Source organism: Equus przewalskii, chromosome 13 (assembly GCF_037783145.1).
Source record: "Equus przewalskii isolate Varuska chromosome 13, EquPr2, whole genome shotgun sequence".
Classification (NCBI taxonomy): domain Eukaryota; kingdom Metazoa; phylum Chordata; class Mammalia; order Perissodactyla; family Equidae; genus Equus; species Equus przewalskii.
The window spans coordinates 60589779-60610377 of NC_091843.1; the positions used below are offsets into that span (position 1 = coordinate 60589779).

Below are 20599 nucleotides of genomic sequence, written 5' to 3' on the forward strand. Positions count from 1 at the left end.
TAAACGGAGTATTCAATCAATGTTTTCAAGCAGGCCTAAAACTATGATTTATCAAAACATATATCAATTCAGAAGTAGGGTTTAGAAAATTGTGATTTCTATCCATCCACAACCTGTTCATCCATCCATTCATCCCATTTTAAATAAAACTTAAGGCCATTCGGAAAATTACATATGCATATGACAGTCTTTCCTAAGAAAAGCAATAGGCAAATGTCCTTCTACTTAAGTGGATGAGAACTCAAAATGTGAGAGTTGTGATATTACTGTTTCACACCTAAAGAAACTTGCCTTGCTCATTAGTAATGTGAGGTTCAGAAATTAGTAAACTTCTGGAAACCGTAGTAAACATTACATACACTTTTTCTGAAGAAGAAGAAGAAGAAAGGGACCATAGCTTTGACCAGATTCTCCAAGAGGAATGTGACCCCACCCTCCTCACAGGATGTGTGAGGTGTGCAGATAGATTAAGGTATGGCTAAATACCTGGTAGGAAAATTTCTCCAACCTTATTCAGATTCTTTGAAAATGCCTAACACCGCTAATCTTTCAGTGCATTCTGGCAGCTGGAAAGGTTAGAACTGTACACTGTGTTGAAAGTCCTGAGACAGGAAATAACCAGTAGAAATTCATTTTCTAGGGTACCCATTAAAATGTCCCATGACATTTACCCTATTTTGATCAACAATATAACATGACAGAAGGAAAGGGGAAGGTGAATGGTTATTCTTAGATATGTGCAACAAAGCAAATTTCTTCCACAATTTTCACCTTTCCAGAACCTAGGGAGATCAATAAAGCACCAATCAATTCTTATAAGAAATGCAAAAAAAGGAAAAACTTTAAACTGCCTCTTATAAGAAAAGAAGGGAAGGTGTAAACAAGTGGGAAGAGAAAATCTTACTTAACAAGCAGGGCTGATGTTGAAATGACTGGTTAACTATTTGCAAGAAATGGTTAAGCACAAATAAAAAGAAATTCCAATTCTATAGAGAATAAAAAGTTAAATATAATATATAGACATAGAGGTAGATATAAAGATATACATATATAAATTAAATAAAAATATATCTGAACATAAAAGCAGTGGAAATAATCTGAAAAAAAAAATAGTTGAACTACATATCATTGTTCAAAACACCAAGGCAGAATGACTCCACGAAGCCTAGCTGAACGGCTTAATCAAGCTCCAACTCGTCCCTGGAATGTCAACATTGCAGGGTGAACCTATCATTCTAGCCTACAGAACCCCAACCCACGATCCATCCTCCCATGAGATTCTCCCAGCATCCTCTCTACCAAGATTCCCTTCTCCCTTAATCAACACCCTTTCCTGATGACACGGCTTTCCCATTCAGTGCACCTGAGTGGTGCTCCTGTTCCCCAGTGTTCAAACTTTTACAGAAGCTTCTTTTTAATATTTCAAACTCTTGGCAGCGCAAGAAAAGGGGGTGATAAAGATAAGATAATTGGAGGCTGGGCCTAGAGGAGGAGAAGGCTAGTTAAATTCCTAGACAGTGGCTGGAACCTGGTAGGGCCATACAGCATGAAAAGGTCAGGCAGAAAGAGAGAAGTGCCCTATCAGTCCAAGGTGGTCCTCAGACAGATTTATCACGGAAATACTGTGAAGCGGTGGTTAAGAAAATGCTTACTTACATATAGGCCAATGTAGACCTCTGGTCTTGCTTGGAACCTGACTTCTATGTTGACATTATTTCAATGGAAAAAATGCATAGCAATCTCCAAATAAATAACTCATTATCTCCAAATAAATAACTCATTACTGTATGCTGTGAGCTACCAGTACACAAAAACAAGAACACAATCCAAAATATTTAGGTTTGGCTTCTGGATTTATTCATTGAGTCATTTTTGTCTTTCTTTTAGTCTAACCATGGAATTACACTTGACACCTTTTAAGTACCAAGCTTTCTTTGAATCAATACCTACGTCAGCTTCCTTCAATGATTATTTTCCTATTATCCGAGGTTAGGGGACAGAGAGCAATCTTTTAAAGAAGCGATTTTGAACGGATCCATCAATACCTTTGGATTACTAGTGGGCTTTAAACAACCGTTGGAAATACTTGCTAAGAGTCAAAGACTAATATAGGGACTGGCACCAATTGATAGGAGGATGCAAAACAGCCCCAAATATTTCGTTCTGATCATGTGCTAGCATGGTAGTTATCATTAGGTATTAACATTTCAGTCTTTATTCTTCTGGCCAAATATCTACATTGTTAAATTATTTTCTATTCCCTCTGCTAAAACCCCAGTTTGCACCTGAGTTGGCATGTACTGTAAGCATCATTAGGATAACAACCTATGTGTACCAAGCACTTCTGTTTTCAAAGGACTTTCACAGCATTATTTCATCTGTGTCTCACATCAGACCTAAAGCAGTTCTACCTGATGTCAGCCTCATTTTATAAACAGTAGCTGAGTCAGCAGTCACTCTGGCAGGAGGTGAATGAAGGTGGTCCACCGGTCCAAACGTGAGAAGAACAATGGGAAGCCAGGAGGCAGCAGTGAGTGGAGCCCAGACTGTAGAGGGCCTGAGTGCTCAAGGGTCTCAACCCATTTAGTAGGCAATGGTATTTTTAACCTGTGACCTGATCAGACTTGTATCACAGGAAGACAGCCAACAGCAGGAAGAATGACAGGAACAGGTAACCACAAAAAAGAAGTGACCTGGAAAATAAGGGCTAGCCTTGGATTGTAGAGGATAAAACCTTATACTCACTGACTCTACTCAGCTGGAGTTGCTTTGAGAAAACAATTCCTTTTAAACGATTTTGGGCAAGAGTCATCTAGAAGTGAAGCTAGGGAACAGCGGCCACCATGCTCCCCAGAAGTTCTCAGATGCTTCAGGTGGCTAATATCCTCTACCACCTATGCCTGGAGGTGACAACCTGAGGCCCAGAGTCTTTGGTGCCCTACGCTCTATCCTTTCGTCACCTTTAGCTAATGAATTAATGACAGGTTACCTCAGGAAGGCTGTCCTTCTCTAGTGTGTTCTTTCCATGAGTTGAAAAGTAGACCCACAAAAGACCACAGCAGAATCCTAGAAGGAACACTCACAAGATTCACTCAATCAAAAAACTGTTACTGAGCCCCCACTATGTGCAGGCCCTGTTCTAGGCAGGTGGGTACAGCAAGGAATCAAAGAAAAGCCCAGCTCGCATGCAGCTTCCATTCTGACTACATCTCACGTCTCTGGGCCTTCACACCTGCTCTTAACTCTGCTGGACCACCCCACCCCAAAAATCTGCATGCGTCTCTTATTCCCTAATCTCCTTCAGATTTGGACTCCATTATCCCCTTTTCTGCAAGACCCTCTCCAACCACCCTATTCACACTTGCATGGCCTTCTAAAATTGTCCCCCTTCTTTTCCCTCCATAACACTTATCACCATCTCACATATTATGTTTCTCCTAATTTTTCTTCTTTAATTATTTTTCCACTCCTACTAGAATCTACGCATCAGAAAAGCAGGGGCTTTTGTCTATTTTGTTCACAACTGTATCCTTAGTGCCTTTAGCAGTAACTGGCACATAGCAGACATGAAATAAACCCTGCAAGTTCACCCACATGATCAAACAAGGCTTGTCTTTGACACACAGAGGTATAGACACAGGCCTCTGGCATTCACTTGTATTCATTATTATGAGCCATATGTATTTTCCTACATAGGCATAAGTTCCCTATCTGGGACATAGTTTTAAAAGTCCTAAAAGCCCAAATTTGTAGGCATTTATCCATATTTTATTTGGTTTGCTTTAGTTCTTTGTTCCTAAACTAAACATTTTTCTCCTCTTATATTGTCTTCAAACATGAACATTTTCCTCTTTTCATACTCAGGCCTTTTATTGTAAGATATTTCCCACAGAATCCATAACCACTTACTATTTCCAGCCAAGAGTATGTCAATTCACAATATCAAAACAGCTCTACTAAACATAAAAATGATGTCAAATACCTAATATTTATTCTTTTCAAATGTAATCTCTAACTTTAAATGTAGGCATATATGTAAACTAAGGCAGTCTAACTGAATTAAAATTCCATACCTAATAAAGCATGGCCTACTTTTCTTCTAATATGTCTTTCTATTTCTCCTGCATATTTCTCAATGCAAAGGTTTGAGCTGCGGTGATTTTTAGGAGAAAGATACAAACAAATGTACAAAGCCTCTGATACAGAAATAACTAAACACTACGCTTTCTATTTATCTCCTGAGAAACGCTGGCTAACAATGAGAAATGAGTGGAAAATGCCAGTAGAGCTGATCTTAAGGAAGGCCTGGTTCTCTCACCTACTAATTATGTGACCTCACGCCACTTTGGCTTCTTTATCTGTAAAAAGAAGATGATATTCCCGACCAGCTTACCACACAGAACTTTTGTGAGAATAAAACAAGTTAGTGCAGGGATATGTTCTAAATGATAGAGCGATAGTCAAAGGAGAAGTACAATGATTTTGCCTAAAGGTGAAGTCCTCTTAATCGTTCCTCGAATAACAGTAAAACTAACAGTATGTTTTTCTTCCCACCTCCTCATACCAAATACATTACAAAAAGTAATTTTTTACAGATATATTTGGGATATACCTGTGACTCTATAGTCCTAAGATTAACCAGATGAATGTCACAAGGCAAAGACGACAGTAACGGAGAGAATTCACCAAGCAGCTGAAGAGTGGGCACAGGGATCTTTTCTGTCATTGAAAAGACAGGATGATTCAGGAAAGATGAAGTTATGTGGCTAAGGAGGGAAGGATAACTGACTGACTTCTTTTCTTCTTCCTATCAAGAAAAAACAAACACGCTTTGAGTTACACATTTGCAGTTCTCATAATATTAACTGAATTATCTGACAGGGTTTAAATAGAAAATATAAAAATATGTAAATACTTTGATGTTATATTTTATAAACAACAATCTTAGAAAATGCACAGATTATCAAGTTTAGTTCTAAGCAATGCAAAAAAATAAAGTGTCCACTTCACTTATATATTTTGAAATATCTCTTTTCTAGTGCTTTAATACTAAAAGTCCTGACATTTTCCCCAAACATTTTAGGACAAGGTATAACATTTTATGGAGACTCTTTCTCAATCTACCACAAAACCCTTAGTGTAGATGGGTTGGGATGTTCATATATCTTGCACATCAAATGTTATCTCTTGTCTCTCAGGTTTTACCCATCATATTCTCATGGCTTCATTTATATACTTAACCAGACCATAAAATCATGTATTGATCCAAAGCTATGTTCTATAAATGTTACCCAATGATAGGATTTTTGTAAAAACTCTCAAAATAAGTAACATTTTTAAATAACACAGGTGGTATATTTAGATCATCTGAGTGTTTTCTCTAAATTTGGTAAGTGATTGTCAGTTGCTTCCCTCTATTTTATTCCAAAAACAGGACCTGTTACATATGTTACAGAATAGTTACCACACATTTACACGGCACGCAATTATTCAGCATAATTTAAAAATACTTTAGTCTTTGCCATGGTATATACTTACAGACAGGCATTTCAGCATGTTCAAACATTAAATAAGTCTACTAGGGCTGGGGATACACATATGGCGGATGACATACACAATTAATTAAATCAATGACTAAGTAGAACCTTAACCAGCAATGCCTAAGGTGTAAAAGCAAACACAGAAAAGCATTAAGGAGAGAAAATAATTTATGTAGAAAGGTCTTTTGATCACCAGTGAGATTTGGAGCAAATTTAATTTCGTATCTTATTTTTTAAAATGACTTTCACTGATATCTTCTGATTTTGCATCCTTTTTGTAATATAGAGCTCAAATAAAAGGCTTGGCTACTTATCTGTGTGAAAAGACAGAATTTATAGAAGGTACAGAGCTTAAAATTCAGAATGTCAGATTAGCATTGAACAGAGGGTGTTAGCAAAGAGTGATGAGCATCTTGCCAGCAGCAAACTGTAGATGTCATTACAATTCAGATCATGGCAAGAGGAAAAAAACCTTAAAGGCAGTATAGGGACACTGTAATATTAAGATACTGACAAAAAATATTAGGTCTGAAAGAGTTGTAAAAAAAAATCCATCTATTTCTCATTCTTTTCTTAAGGAAAGATTAAATAAAGCATATAAAATAATATTCTCCAACAATATTGAAATTTAATGCAGCTTGTAGAATAACATGAATAGAGAAGGAACATTTTCAAGAAGACACTTTAAATGTACTCCAAGATCAAAGGCCTTCATAATCTAGGTCAGGATTGCTGACAAAATCACTTCTGACTAACAAAAGATAGATTCTAACAGAAAGAAAAACACCTGCCTTATCAGATTCGGGAGGCATTAAGTCCATTCCAGGTCCAGAAACATTCAGAAAAAGCCCTCTGGCTTTGTTCTATGCCCTTTGAGGAACCCCTGGACACTTTAGTGAGTAGGTGGGATACTTCCTGACAGATTATCTGTACCTTGGAAGCAGTAGTGTGCATATTTACCATTCCTCAAACCAAAATTGGTTCTCCCAACCCTCAGTGCTTCCCCCAAACTGACCATACCTCACACCTCCCAGTGATTACCACCCATGTCCTTGTTTTCACTGCCTCTCTGCAGAACACTCGAGAACAGGATTCACTTCCATTTAGTCAGCCAGGATTACTCCCATGAGGCTCTGGTAGGCTCAAGGCTTCCCACTAAAATGCTTCCTATCCAGGGAACATCTTCCCACCTCAGTTTCTACTATCAATAATTTAGACATTAGAGTCTAAGTTGAAAATAAAAACGCTTTCTAGAAAATTTTATATGATAAAAAGTTTTACATGATAAAAATTTTACATCTAAAAAGTTACATGATGTGTAACATTTAATCAAATGTCTTTATAATAAATCTCACTAAAAATTAAAATGTATTTTCTCTTCTCTAGTTCATTTTTTATTTAAAAGAAACTATTGATTTAAGTCCAAGAATCTACAGTTGAGAAAAAGAAAAATTTAACCAACATAGGATTATAAAAACATTGGATCAAATTTAAATCAATTTCTATCCAAGGAGTTTTGAATGGGAATACACAAATTATTTAACTTCTAAGTGAAAGCTTTATAGATCTGACATGAAAATTCTTATTGCCATAGTTAAAAGAAGTTTTGTAAATTAGTGTCTATATATATAGAGAAAAATCATAAAAGGCAAAAACATTTTCAGGAGGAGCAAAAGACAATAGCTGCCAACACTCAGACAATAATTTTCCTATGCAGTTTTAGTCCTAAAACTAAGCCATCTTGTCAGCAATTGATTTAAACCATGAGTCCCAAGAACTAGTATATATCTTGACGTCCAAAATGGATATAAAAATCTTTTTCCTACAAGATTCTAGATACTGGAAGAATTCCTCCCTTTAATTAGATGTTGCCATTTCATTCAATCAACTAGTATTTTATTTATAGAATGCCTACCACAGGCAAGGAGGCCCTGTGGGGCACATGAAAATGAAGTAGACAAGTCCCTAGAATGTAGTAGGGGAAAGAGAACACTCATATGATGACAAGGTGGTAAGCAATTATTACGGTAAACACAGTGGCGCTATCTGCTATCACAGCTCATTCACTTATGCATTTGTGTAGTCATTTATACAACATATACAGAGTGCTTCCTCTGCTAGAAACAATCCTAGAAGTAGAGAGAGACATAGTCTCTACTCTCAAGGAGTTTATGGTCCAAAGGAAGAGAAAGACAATGATCAAATAATCACACACATGCATGAAAGAGAGATGCATGGTTCTGAGGGTACATAGAAGAAAGGGGTTTGATCTGGTGAAGCAGAAGCAGTTGATGATGTGAGCTCTGATCTGAACTATTACCAAGAGTCACCTAGGCAAAGAGGATGAAACAGCATGCACAAAGGTGCTGGGGGGTAGGGTGCATGGGAAGTACTTAGGACCAAAAGAAACCCAATGGGCCCAGAACAGAAATAGTGAGAGTCACGCTAGATGAGGATGGGGGACAGGTAGGGCCCACATCATGAGGGGCTCTATAGGCCATGGTGAGGATTTTGGCTTTTATGTTGAGAGCAATGAGAATACATCAGAGTAACAGGGGACAATGAGGTTAGATTTGGTTTGAAAAACACTCTGCTTACTGGGTTAAGAACAGATACGGTAGAAAGAGGAGAGAAAAGTAGATGTGTATAGGCTAGATTCAGGAAACATATGATGTTAGTTTAGACTGGGATGGTCAAAGTAAACACGTTTATAGATTTGAAATATTTAGGCAATGAGATAGCCAAGCACTGGTGATCACTGTTGTGAGAAAGGACCGGTGAGGGAAAAGCGCCTATCGGAGATGACTCCAAGGTGTCTGGCACCAGTTGGAAGGTGGTGCTAGTCACCAAGAGAGATAACACTGGAAAAGGGCCAGGTTTGGGAGGAAGGGAGATCACGAGAGTGATTTTGGATATGTCCAGCTTGAGATGCTCTTAAAAACGCAGAAAGAAACATCAGGAAGCAACTAGATAGATGGGTATGGTGAAGCCAAAGCTGGGGATATGAATTTGTGGGTTCCATCTGCACAGAGGCAGTCACTGAAGCCATGGGAGTAGGAAAGATTACAGAGGGAACATATATAGTGAGAAAAGGAGACGGCCTGTGGCCAAGCCTTGAGGGCTCTGATATTTAATGACTAAATAAAGAACTATAAGAGAGGGAGAGAAAGAACTCCCCTGGACGTAAGAGGAAAACCAAGGAAGTATGGCGCCACAGAAGCCCTGGCTAGGCAGTGTTGTAAAAAGTGTCAACGGTCAGTGCTGAATGCTGCTGAGAGATGAAGTAAGATGATGATCTAGAACATACACTGGATCTAGTGACTTTGGTAAGAGTGTATGATGGAGGCTAAAGTCAGACTGAAGGAACTGAGTGTGAGAGGAAAGCGATGAAATAAACTCATCTCATAAGCCCTGGCTCAAGAGGGTAGGGGAGACAGGAGTAGCGTAGGGGAAACCAAATGGGAGTCTGAGAGAAAGCTGTTTCCTGTCTTTATTTTTAATGGAAAAAAAATGAAGAGTGTTTAAAAGCCAATAGAAAGAATTTCCTAGGGAAATGTTGACTATGAAGACAGGGAGGGGGAAAAAGGGAGGACGACTAGTAACTGGAACCTGAGGAGGTGACTGGGGTAAGTTTCAAAGACAAGTGGAGGGACTGGCCTCAGACAACAGGAAGGTAAACACCTCTGCTGTGACGTGAGGGAAGACGGAAGGGATAGGAGTAGATGCTGGTATCTAGAACAGACAGCCCCGTCGAAGGGCTGTTCCCTCCATAAAGTGGATGGTGAAGTCACCGGTTGAAAAAAAACGATTTGAAATGGTCAGTGCAGAAAGAGGCAGAGCGGAGTAAGAGAAAAAGGGCCATGTCAAGGGCCATCTGCCGTGAGTGATCAGTAATTTATGGAGGACTCTGAGGATAACGTTTTTGCCATCAGATGAAGCATAATTGTCAAGTTGGTTCACGTCCGATGGAGCCTTTGCCACACTGTTTAACATGGAATGCTGGATTTTTGCTTTGAGGAATGAAAATTGAACAAGAAGATAGACAAGTAAATCCATTGTCAATTGATGGGTCCAACACTAGAAAAAGTACACTATAGTTTCAAATAAATTTTACTAATCAAACTTAATCTCCTAAGTACGTGCTAAGCTCTACTCTTTAACCGAACTCTTATTTCTTCCAAAATAGTTTTACGAAATTTTGCCCAAACTGATTCTTTAGCATTATTTTATACCTACATAATAAGCAAAACTAAAATGACTCAAATGCAAATCTTGCACTATATATATAACAGAACTTCTCTTTCTAGTGAATATAGGCTAAATCTATTATAAAGATATCTCAATACTGGAAATTGTAAAAAAATTAAAAGGTGAAAAGTCATAATTTCAAATTTAGGTGGCAAAGAACAATCAACATCAGAACATGCAAGTTATTTTTTTTCCTACCATATTCACAACAGTTCTTTTTTCTAGTAGTATTCGAAATAAATTAGCTGTAATCTTGTTATCATGGACACCTTGATCAAGCCCTCGATTATCATCTTGCATGAGTCTTCGATCCATGATAACTTCGATCTGACCTAACAAACAAACAAAACAACTGGCCAGAGTTATTTAATACAAACATTCACTGAGGATCATGTAAGTACAAGGCATGGTCTTGACTGAAGTTTCTCCTCCAGTCAGGGAGAGAGAGCTATACAACCCACTGTACCATGGCCTTTCTCTCCATAATAGCTCAAAGCAGCTAGTACAAATTCATAAAACAAGACTGTATTTCTCCTTTCTTCATTAATGTGTAGTAAAATCTGATTAAAAATTTTAAAATAGGACAAAACATCAAAATTGTTTTTATGTTTGTAGCTATCCAAACACTAGGGCATTTGGGTGTCTGTAGTGGGGCCAAGAGAGCTTTATTTCTCACCTCATCTTTATCAGGGAAGTAAGATAATCCTAGATAGGTCATGACTGCTAGAGTCCTACTGTCTGGTCCCCGATTTAGAGGCCAACTTTGAGAATTCAAGGCAGGGCTTAAAAATGGGTGGCTCAAGAGTCACCCCTGGCACAAAGATGTTTTATGTTTTGAGCTTTTTAAAGTTATGTCAACATTTACAAATTAGAAAATTTCCATAAAATTCCAGACTTCTGGGCTCTGTTCAAAAACAGAAAAATTTGGCAACACTGGGCCCCTTTCCCCATGGCAACAATGAACTGGCACTAAGTAGTGGCTGCCCCACTGTACATGGGGAACCTGCTCTCCAGTCTGCTCAAGTCCCACCACTCCCTACTGGATCCCTGACATGAGGCCGTTAGTATTTATATAACTGTATTCATGTCTTTATGGCATGACCTCATAATTCTGTCTAATGAAAGCCACAAAGAAAAATGACAAGTAGTATGGTTTTTTGTGTGCAGAGGTACAGAATGTATTTATACGCCTAATACAAAAAGAGGGTGTGTGATGAAGGATACACCAGGCATCTGCACTTATCTGCCTGGCTCCTTAAGACATTTGTCTTATTAGATACTCTTAGTATGTAAGGAAAGAAGAGCAATTGATGACATGTAAATGATAATTAAAAATATGTATTATAGAGGAGAAAAGCCGCCCAACATAAGGTTTTACAAAATTTAATCAGCATCTACTATCTATTTTCTCTTCCTCTCTATCTTGTTCTCTCTTTTGGAATCTTTAAAGTCGTGTCTGTCACCTCTTTATCACACACCTGTATCATCTCTACTCCCTTTCTTCTTTTGAGTAGTAGTGTCCTAGAAGGTCGTGATTCAGAGAAGGACCTAAGTTTGAACTGTAACCTCCCACCTTTCAAACTTAGGCAAGGTACCTAATCTTTCAGAGTCTGAGTTTCCATAGCCATTCAATCATGACAATGACAGAGACTTCTGCAAACAATGCGCTATCAGAAGAAGTAAATTATCTTTAAAAACAATCAGTTTCTAGGGTCCCCGTTCTTCATGTGAGGACAGAGGAAATTCATCATTTTATGTTACTCTCACAAAACTCAAAATTACCAACAGTTTGGGTCTCAAAAGAAGAAAGCTAGTGACTGGAGATGACAATTAATACATACGACCAACAGAAAAATTACACACTCAGAACTGAAACTTAAAAGAGGAAAAAAGAGTCTAAACAATACATACCACTTTCCAAACTTGAAACACCTAAAGACTGAGCAGAGAGCAGTGTCAAGCGATACTTGGCATCCTGGATATATGCCATTGTAGTCATTGGATAGACATTTGCTTGAAGAGGCAATTTGCTCATGGTCCTTCTAGGTTGAATCTATAAGACCAAACAATTCTCTTTAAAAAAAAATCAAGTGATATTTACACATGTACTTAAAAAAATTAGTATTGACTATAGATGACTTTTCTTCCAACGAGTAACAGGTACAGCTTGCTTTCTTGTCCAAGGGAAGAACTAATTTAAAAATTAAAACATTCTTCAAAACACTATGACGAAAAATCATGAGAATCCTAGAAAACAGTTTGTAAGTGAGAAAGGTAGAACTTGTCCAGATTTTTAAAAGAGGCATTCCTATTTAAATTCAAAATAAAAATCCTTACCAAAAGTCTTCTGGCTCTCCAATATTTGCATAAAACAAATTATAAAGGTATTAGGTATTCATTTTTCATCTAAATCTAACATCCTGCTTGTGTAATGAATGCTAAGCATAATAGCTCTCTATCCCCTTTCAAGAAATATCTCTTATCATGCTTGAATCAGTTTTAATAAATACCACAGATCTCTCCATCAAATCCTCTAATATATTACATTATAATAATCAAATGTATATTCATATTTAAAAACTATTCCATGTTTACTCTTGTTTACTTTCAACGTAGATAGTTTCAAATTCCTGTTTTTCTTGGTCTAGCATCTGAACGCATGAAATACAACTCTAACTTTATTTTTTGAGAGAGACTGACAACGCACTAAGCTAGTCTGGGTCAAGGAGACTCACTCAAACCTCAAGAGGAGACATCAAACAGAGACCCTGTTATCAGGAATCTTTCTTATATCACATAAAAATGCCATCTCTTCTTTTAAACTCATGCAAATTTGACACGTAATTCAAGAAAAGGAGAAATACAAAGTTAACATAATAGTCGACATATACTGAGTGCCCATTAACACCAGGTATGTAGTGGGTATTTCACAAACAAGATCTTCAACCTTTACAACAATCCTGCAGTTATGTCCTTCAACTTAATGGTTGTATTGACTAGTGTCTTTCCCAAATTCACGTTCACTCAGAACCGGTGAAAGTGATTTTATTTTGAAATAGGGTCTCTGCAGATATAATTAAGTTATTTTGGATTAGGGTGGGCTTTAATCCAATAACTGGTGTCCTTGTAAGAAGAAGGAAATTTGGATACAGAGAGACACAGATAGAGACACAAGGAGAACATGTGACAGGAAAGGCAGAGATCAGGGTGATATGCCTACAAGGCCAAGGAGTGCCAAGGGTTGCCTGGAACCACCAGAAGATGGAAGAGGCAATTTTCCGGGAGCCTTTGGAGGGAGTGTGGCCCTTATGCTACCTTGATTTCAGACTTCTAGTGTCCTGCACTGTGAGACAATAAACTTCTGTTGTGTTAAGCCACTCAGTTTGTGGTAATTTGTATCACAGCCTTAGAATATTAATAAACTGGTGAAGAAATAACTGTAAAATGTTCAAAAAAGAAGAAAGAAAAGTTAGTTTGAAAGACTTCTCCATTTCTCCTTTCCAATCCTGACTCTCTCACTCCAATTAACTGACATACTTATAAAAAGGACACTTAAAACCATCACAACTGTGTTGCTGTTACCTCACTCCCCACCTGTGGGCTTAGATTTCTATCAAGTATTACTTTTTCCAAGGCTTAAGAACTGGCCTACTTCAAAAGCAGAAATATTTAGAGTTTAGACTTAAGAATATTTTCTTATTTATTCAAATACTCAATCCTTGAAATTCACATTTTTATTCATTCTTACTAAGTATTTCTCATTCATGCCTACACTCACACATATAAGTAATTGCTTCTGTAAGATTTTAAGAAAAGCTTTTCTTTTGTACACAGGAAAATGAATCACCATAAAGTCGGGGCTTCATTTGAAAACCAAACAGCTGTAGTAGAATTAACATGTTAATTCAAAATGTCTGGTGCAATTTTTATGCTTTTGGGAAACGTTTAAATTTAACTTTTGCAGGAAATCGTAGAAGACAAAATTATCACAATCCTTTCCACTCATCCCAGTTGAAAATCAGACAAAGTTAAAGCATTTGTTGTGAAATTATTTCTATTCATAGCCAGAAATTTCAAAAATGCAAATGTCTCAAAATCATGCTAATGCTTTTAATAGTATTATTTCAAAGGTGTGTTGTCACACACAAACACTTCGAATGCAGAGATTTAGGCAACAACCAAAACCACTCATTAAACTAGAGAAGTGACAATCTGAAAAATTTTTATGAATCAATTTTCTCATTACTATTTCAAACTATTTTGTGAAAATTTTTATTAAATATATACCTATCCATATTTCTAAATAGATATGTCTATATTTGTATGTCTATGTACACATGTGTATGCATATAAGTACACAAACATACACACATATTGATAAAGAGAGGGGAGGAGTTTTCTTGAAATTTAAAAGAACCCACTATTAGATCATACATTTAGAAATATACATAGAATAAACTATACACGCATAGAACAATTCCTTATGAGGAAAAAAAGATATAATCCGTCAATTCCTAACTATGTTTCCTTTCTATTAGACAAATTCACATATATTTTTACATTAAGGCATTTAACAGGCCTAATGGTCACCAAAGCTTCCTTTGAAAAAATAAATCCTTACAAATAGATGTTTTACAAAACAGTACCTCAAATATTTGTTCTAACTTTGGAAAATCTTACGAATGCAGAACCTATAAATGTCTGTTAAAATTCAGTTTTATTTTAGAAATAATTTGCCACCATAAGCATATTTTTCAAAGGATCCAAAATTAACTGGCCCATTACCATACATAAAAGTTACACACTAATATAACCATTACTCAGACATTTTAAAGGAAAATTACCTGGTATCCATTTAGGTCAGTATAAAATCTATTTTGGCTGTCTATGCTAGAGGAAATTCTCATTGCAATCTCACGGTTATATACTCTTCGGATGTCCACAATATTGGAAACTTCCACAGACTGTCCTTCTATTCCTAAATTTAAAAGAATACATATATTAGTAGAAAGAAATTAATTGCCCCACTTTTCTAAAATATACTATACATAACTCCTTCCAAAGTTACATATATTTTCCTGTTTTCTACTTTCTATCTTTACCATCTCTTATACGCTAAATGATGTCACAATTCACCTTTTCTTTTTTTTAAGTAGAAGATAGTAGATAACCTTTATTCAGGAGCACATATAACTTGACAGAAGGATGAAGAGCTAGGGGTGAGATAGTAGATGAAGTATAACATGCAAATGATTCTCCAATGAGTTCTAGAGGGGGAAGAGGACATTAAATGAGAAAAGGTCAGCCCCACTACAGGCCAGTCCATCTCTGGTATACACTGCCATTTCCAGCAGAGCCATTCAAGCCTACTTTTTCACCATTTTCTCCTTCCACGCTGGAAATTAGAGCAGTGAAATTTATAGTCTGTTGGTTCAAGAGACAGTGTATTATTGCCCATGATCTACATCTAGGAAAAAGACAGGAGATCCAATGAGATGTTTATGGCTGAAACTGGTATTACCATATTAGTATTTCGGAGTATAATCTGGAGAGTTCCCCGGAAGTTAAATCAATTTTAATTGAGTTTGGTATCTCTTAGGATCGCTTATTGTGGAGTGATTCATTTTGCCCTTTGCTATATAAAGCACAGGACAGCTTGAAAAAGTCCCAGACGTATCAAACATTTTTTTTTTGGATAACCCTAAAGTGTTTACTAATTTCTGTCTGTCATGCTACCCTAACTATATCTTCAGGTCCTCAGTGAAGCCTTGGGTCTATTTCAGAGACTGAGAGAGGAGTTACGAAGAAACCCAACACTCAATACAGATCGAGTGTGTGTAAGAGATACTATAGGATCTTTTGAGAAAGAGAGCAGTTAGGAAAGCTGTCAAAAGAAGAAAGACTGGCCCTATCCTATTTCATACAGCTGAAGATTTTTGAGGGTCCAAGAACCTCGGGGACTTACCTGCAGTTGTTATTTATTACCCACCTCTCCCTACTCTTCACACAATCTGTCACTCTGTGCTGATAACCAGAATACGCTTTAGATAAACAGGGCTGTATAAAGAAAAAATGGGGAGGGGAAGAATAGAGAGTAGGGAAGACTTTTTGTAGGAGCCAAGAAGAATCCCCAGAGCTTAGAAGGTGAAAGCAAATAGTTAAAGAAAGGAAGTTTGAATCTGTGGAATTTGTGGAAAAGAATGTAAATGCAGCTGGTCTAGGCACTACAAGTGTACGTGAAAAGGACACTGGAAATTGTAAAAGTAACAAAATGGTGACAATACTACATAGGCCAAAGCCACCATAACAGAATTTTCAGAATGCTCATGGAAGTTCTTTTCTGGTATATGCTGCTCTTCCAATTCAGCAACCTCTATCAGAGCTGACTTCAGTTCCTTACTTGTTAATAAAGCTATGATGAGAATGATCCCCATGGGTGGGGGAAGGGAGTACCTTTTTTTCCCTACTTTATGGCCATAGTCAGAACCACTAACCTCTGCCTGCTAAATACACACATATATTTCCTTCAGAGAATTACCAGAAGAACCTGCCAAGATAGCTGATCCAAATATTTCCACTACTATTAGGAAGTTAAAAAAAATCACATACACTGATAATAGAACAACAGTATCTTCTTTGAACGAGGAAATGTTGCTTTAAATGCAAACTTTCCTTTCAGTATGCTTACGATAGCCAGAATATTTTTCTAAAACCAAATGAAATGTATATGGAATTTTAAGACAAGCTTCTACAGATGAACTAAAGATGCCTCAGAACACAAAATGTAGCATTAGGGATGAGAGTAGTCACAGAGCATTAGGGAGAATAGCAGTAAACTCTAATCTATTGGAACCATTTGTAGGGTGTTTAACACTACTTTAAGTTTTCTCCTCTCTAGTTTGGATATTCTCTCAGGGTCAACAGAATACACGAAGTGAAATAAAGTCTTAATAAAGGAGAGCATCATAATTTCAAGTCATTTAGCTCTGGAACTCATTTACAAAAAACATACTTCAAGAAAAAATTAATAATTTCACGTTACCTTTAGCAACAATAAATTATTTCTGTTGAGAAACTCATCTTTCCCAAGCTCAGTATTATGCTCAGATCCTGTTGTGGCAACAAATCCTTAAAGCTCCTTAAAAGGAACCTCTATGTCCATTCACAATTCAGCAAGACATAAATTTAAATTCTGTCTCAGGACAGTCCTTTTAAAATAAGATCAACCTTAATGTGCTTACTATGAACAAACAAAATAAAACCTGTAATGGTAACAAAAGCAAGGAGGTACCCCTGAGTTCTCAAAGAGAATGTATTACTTTTTGAAGAAGAATGTGTGTGAGGGCGATAGAGGATTGCTAACTTGTCCGATGCTGGGTCAAGAATTCCCAAGGTGTGCTGTTTCCAAAGAAGCTCTCGGGGCTGAGGGGAGAACTCCCTGGGAAGCAGGGTACAGCCCAATGCTCCCTGCAGTCTGCTGGATCTTTGCAGTACGTGGCAGCAAAAGGTACTTTAACAAAGTGGTTCCACCTGTGCCTGGATGGCCAGAGCTTTCTAAGCTCCTCTGGTTTTTCTTCAATCCTGGGAAAGAAAATAGCTCCTACTTTACAAGAGCAGTCCATGGGGGCGGTGGGAGGTGATGCTATTTCCAGATTTCAACAAGAGAAATAAGTGTCCTCTTGCTGCCGACACCTCACACTCTGTCCCCTTGGAGAGAATGGAGATTATCTATCCTTATTGACACATGCAATGCAAGGTAAAATTGAGCCAGTCCACAGGTGAAAAGCTGTAATAGAAGCCAAATAGTCTTTCAAAAACTTGGAGCTTTATTTTTCCTCTCTAGAGCCTGTTAGCTTCTCTTACATACTCCTTACATTCCAGTTTTTACAATGGTTTGGGCATGTGGTAGGTGCTGAATCGAGATTAAACATAATTGGTGAGGATGTGAGAGGCTGTCCCTCATCATACAGAAGTTAGGTGACATGGGAGGAAAGCAGACTGGGCTGTGGATAAGGCTCAAATAGATGGAAAGATGAAGGAGCAAGTACTTTCATTTTGAGCAAATACATGTATGTTAGGATGTAAGCTCAAGGATAGGGACCAGGTCTTATTTATCTTTATTCCCAGCACATAACAGGACAAGTGTCTGCTGAATGAAGGGTGGCAGCTCTATGGGGGAATGACAACAGCCAACAATTACTGAGTTCTTACTATGTACCATATGCTTACTATATGCTTTACATATAACAACTCATTCAATCCTGACCTAAGCCTAGGAGGAAATTACTTGCCCCAGGCAAAGGCTGGCAGAACCAGGACTAAATCTCTCACCATCATGCTTCACTGGCAGACCAACTCCGGGAGAAAGTCGAAGTTACTTTGGGACCAAGGATTGAAAGAAGCTTTGCAGTAACTCTAAGTAGAGAGACACTCCAGATTATTTTTAAAAAAGAGAGAGGGCACTGATCTGGGATCTGATGTGCTGTAAGAGCTACTTCACTGAGTGAAATAAAATTAAGGGACAAGGCTTGCCAGAACCCCAAACTTCTTTAAAAACAACCCAAAAATCTCTCTAAAATGCCACAGTCACTAGAAGCCAATAAAGTAATATATATTAACTATTAAAGACACATACCCTATTGTCTCACTTATCTCCCTAAAATGAGCACTAATCACAAGCACAAGCAGGTTCACTGTACAGCAGTGCCAAGAGTAAGAAGAGGGGAAAACACACTAGCTGTCCATCAACAGGCAAATGAATAATAAAATCAGGTACACCCACATTACAGAATGCTGTGTAGCAAAGAAAAGAATGAGGTAGCTCTCTGTCCTGGCAGAGAAAGACCTGATGAAAAAGCCACAGCATTTGTGTAGTATGGTAAACTTTACGCTGGAAACAGACAGAAACATAATACTATACATTTCTACAGGTGTGTGTGTGAGTGAGAGAGCAGGGATATGTATTATCTCTCTTGAGTAGTGGATAGAGGCCAGGCACAGATTCCAGGGGGTTTTCCTTATATTTGTAATGTACAAAATTTTTGTCAAAAGAGTGTGTGTGTGTGTGTGTGTGTGTGTGTGTAATTTGCATTTGTATACACAAAAATAATTTTAAGCATTTTTAAAAGAAGAATATTTTCTAAGAAGTTTAGGAAAAAATAAAACTAAGTAGGCAAGGGGTCAGGGTCAGGAGGCATCACCCTCTTAACTTTGCTGCTTAGCACCAGTCTTAAGGAAACCAAGAAGCATACGCCTTCAAGTGGAGAGAAAAACTGGAGGGTATCTCCTCCATGTCTGAAAGAAGAGGTGGAGGAAACATCCAGGAGGGTATAAATGACTCTGAGTGATGCAGATGGAAAGCCTGGGGTCATGGCTCTGAGCAGCAACTGATGGCCTCTGGAGAATCCTAGGTGTCATTTCCTCTGTACAATTTACTCTCATCACCTGTCAGATCACTATAAAATCTATCTGGAACAGCCTAATTCAACCCTTAACTGCGGAATTTCAGAGGGCCCAACCCTCTCCACCTCTCTAGATCACCTTATTCCAGCAATTCTGAAATGCAAAGTATACTTTTCCAAGGAATGTACCTGATAAATCAGACACCACTCTCACCACACTCAAATGGTTACAGGAGTGAGAGGCAGCAGCTTGGGAGAAAGAGCAAAAGAGAGCCTCCTCACTCATACCCCAGCAAGAATCCAATATCCTATTATAGTGGCACTCAGTGTGTGATTAGGACAAGTTATTAGATCACGATGGAATAATAGTAACTGGCCCACACCCACCCTGGAAAATTAAAAGTGATGGTGAGAATCCTAAGAGAGGTGTTTAAGTCTTCAAACAAATGTTTAATTGAAATTTGACATAGATATGAAATCATATAAAATAAATCCTCAGAAAACCTATCTGAGATTCAAAGCAAGGTCTTCAGTGAGTGTCCTTAAAATGCAGGCTCTCAGGCAATAATGGAAGCTTGCTATCTAATTGTTGTCCTCATCCCCTTCCCTTGAATCTGTGTCTAAACAGAGAGGGTGACTGAGCCATCAATGCATAGCAAATGTAGGACAATAACAGCTGTCATGAAAAGCAGGGCTTCTAATTTTGAATATCTTCCCTGAAATTTTAGGAGTATTTTGTTTTGTATTTAAATCGTCAAAAATATAAAAATACCTTTCCCATTATGTGTACTCACTTTTGCAGCATTTGTTTTTGTGAACTTATCCAACTTAACTAGGATTTGACACTTACAGTTATTAATTAACATGCACTTAGTTCAATACATACACTTAAATGACAATTCTCACAATATTAAATTTAGTAGGTGTACGATGGTTGCATCTGTACTGAACATGTACAGACTTTTTTTTTCTTGTCATTATTCTCTAAACAATACAACAGCTATTTATATACCATTTACATTGTACTAGGTATTATAAGTAATCTGGAGATTTAAAATATAAGAAGATGTGCACAGGTTATATGCAAATACTATGCCATTTCATATAAACTATTTGAGCATCCATGCATTTTGGTTTTAAGTGGGGGAACAGGGTGTCCTGGAACCAATCTCCCTTGGATACTGAGGGACGACTGTATTATCATGACTATATTTTTTAAAAACTGTACTCACATCTGAAAGTACAAAGAATAAAAATGGCAATAATTCCCACAACCAGATGACCTTTTTCTCCATGTTAACTTATTCAACTTATCATCTGTTATAAGATCTAATTTATCCTCTAAGTTGCTTACTGATTTACAGGTCTGTAAATTTCACATTGATTATTTCTACACAAGTTAAAAAATTA

At 37.4% G+C, this 20599-nt stretch overlaps 1 protein-coding gene across 2 annotated transcripts in view; it reads right to left on the reverse strand.

Moving 5' to 3' along the window:
* The window catches only part of MAN2A1 (mannosidase alpha class 2A member 1), a 170313-nt gene that overhangs the window by 8695 nt on the left and 141019 nt on the right, over window positions 1-20599 (reverse strand). The window contains exons 17-20 of one of the 2 annotated variants that reach the window (XM_008521233.2): window positions 14633-14766; window positions 11700-11841; window positions 9987-10120; window positions 4613-4807 (exon numbers count right to left, since the gene is read on the reverse strand). In XM_008521233.2, the coding sequence (XP_008519455.2) occupies window positions 4613-4807; window positions 9987-10120; window positions 11700-11841; window positions 14633-14766 (605 nt within the window). The remainder of the gene's footprint in view (window positions 1-4612; window positions 4808-9986; window positions 10121-11699; window positions 11842-14632; window positions 14767-20599) is intronic. The other variant, XR_011525210.1, reaches the window with a different exon arrangement.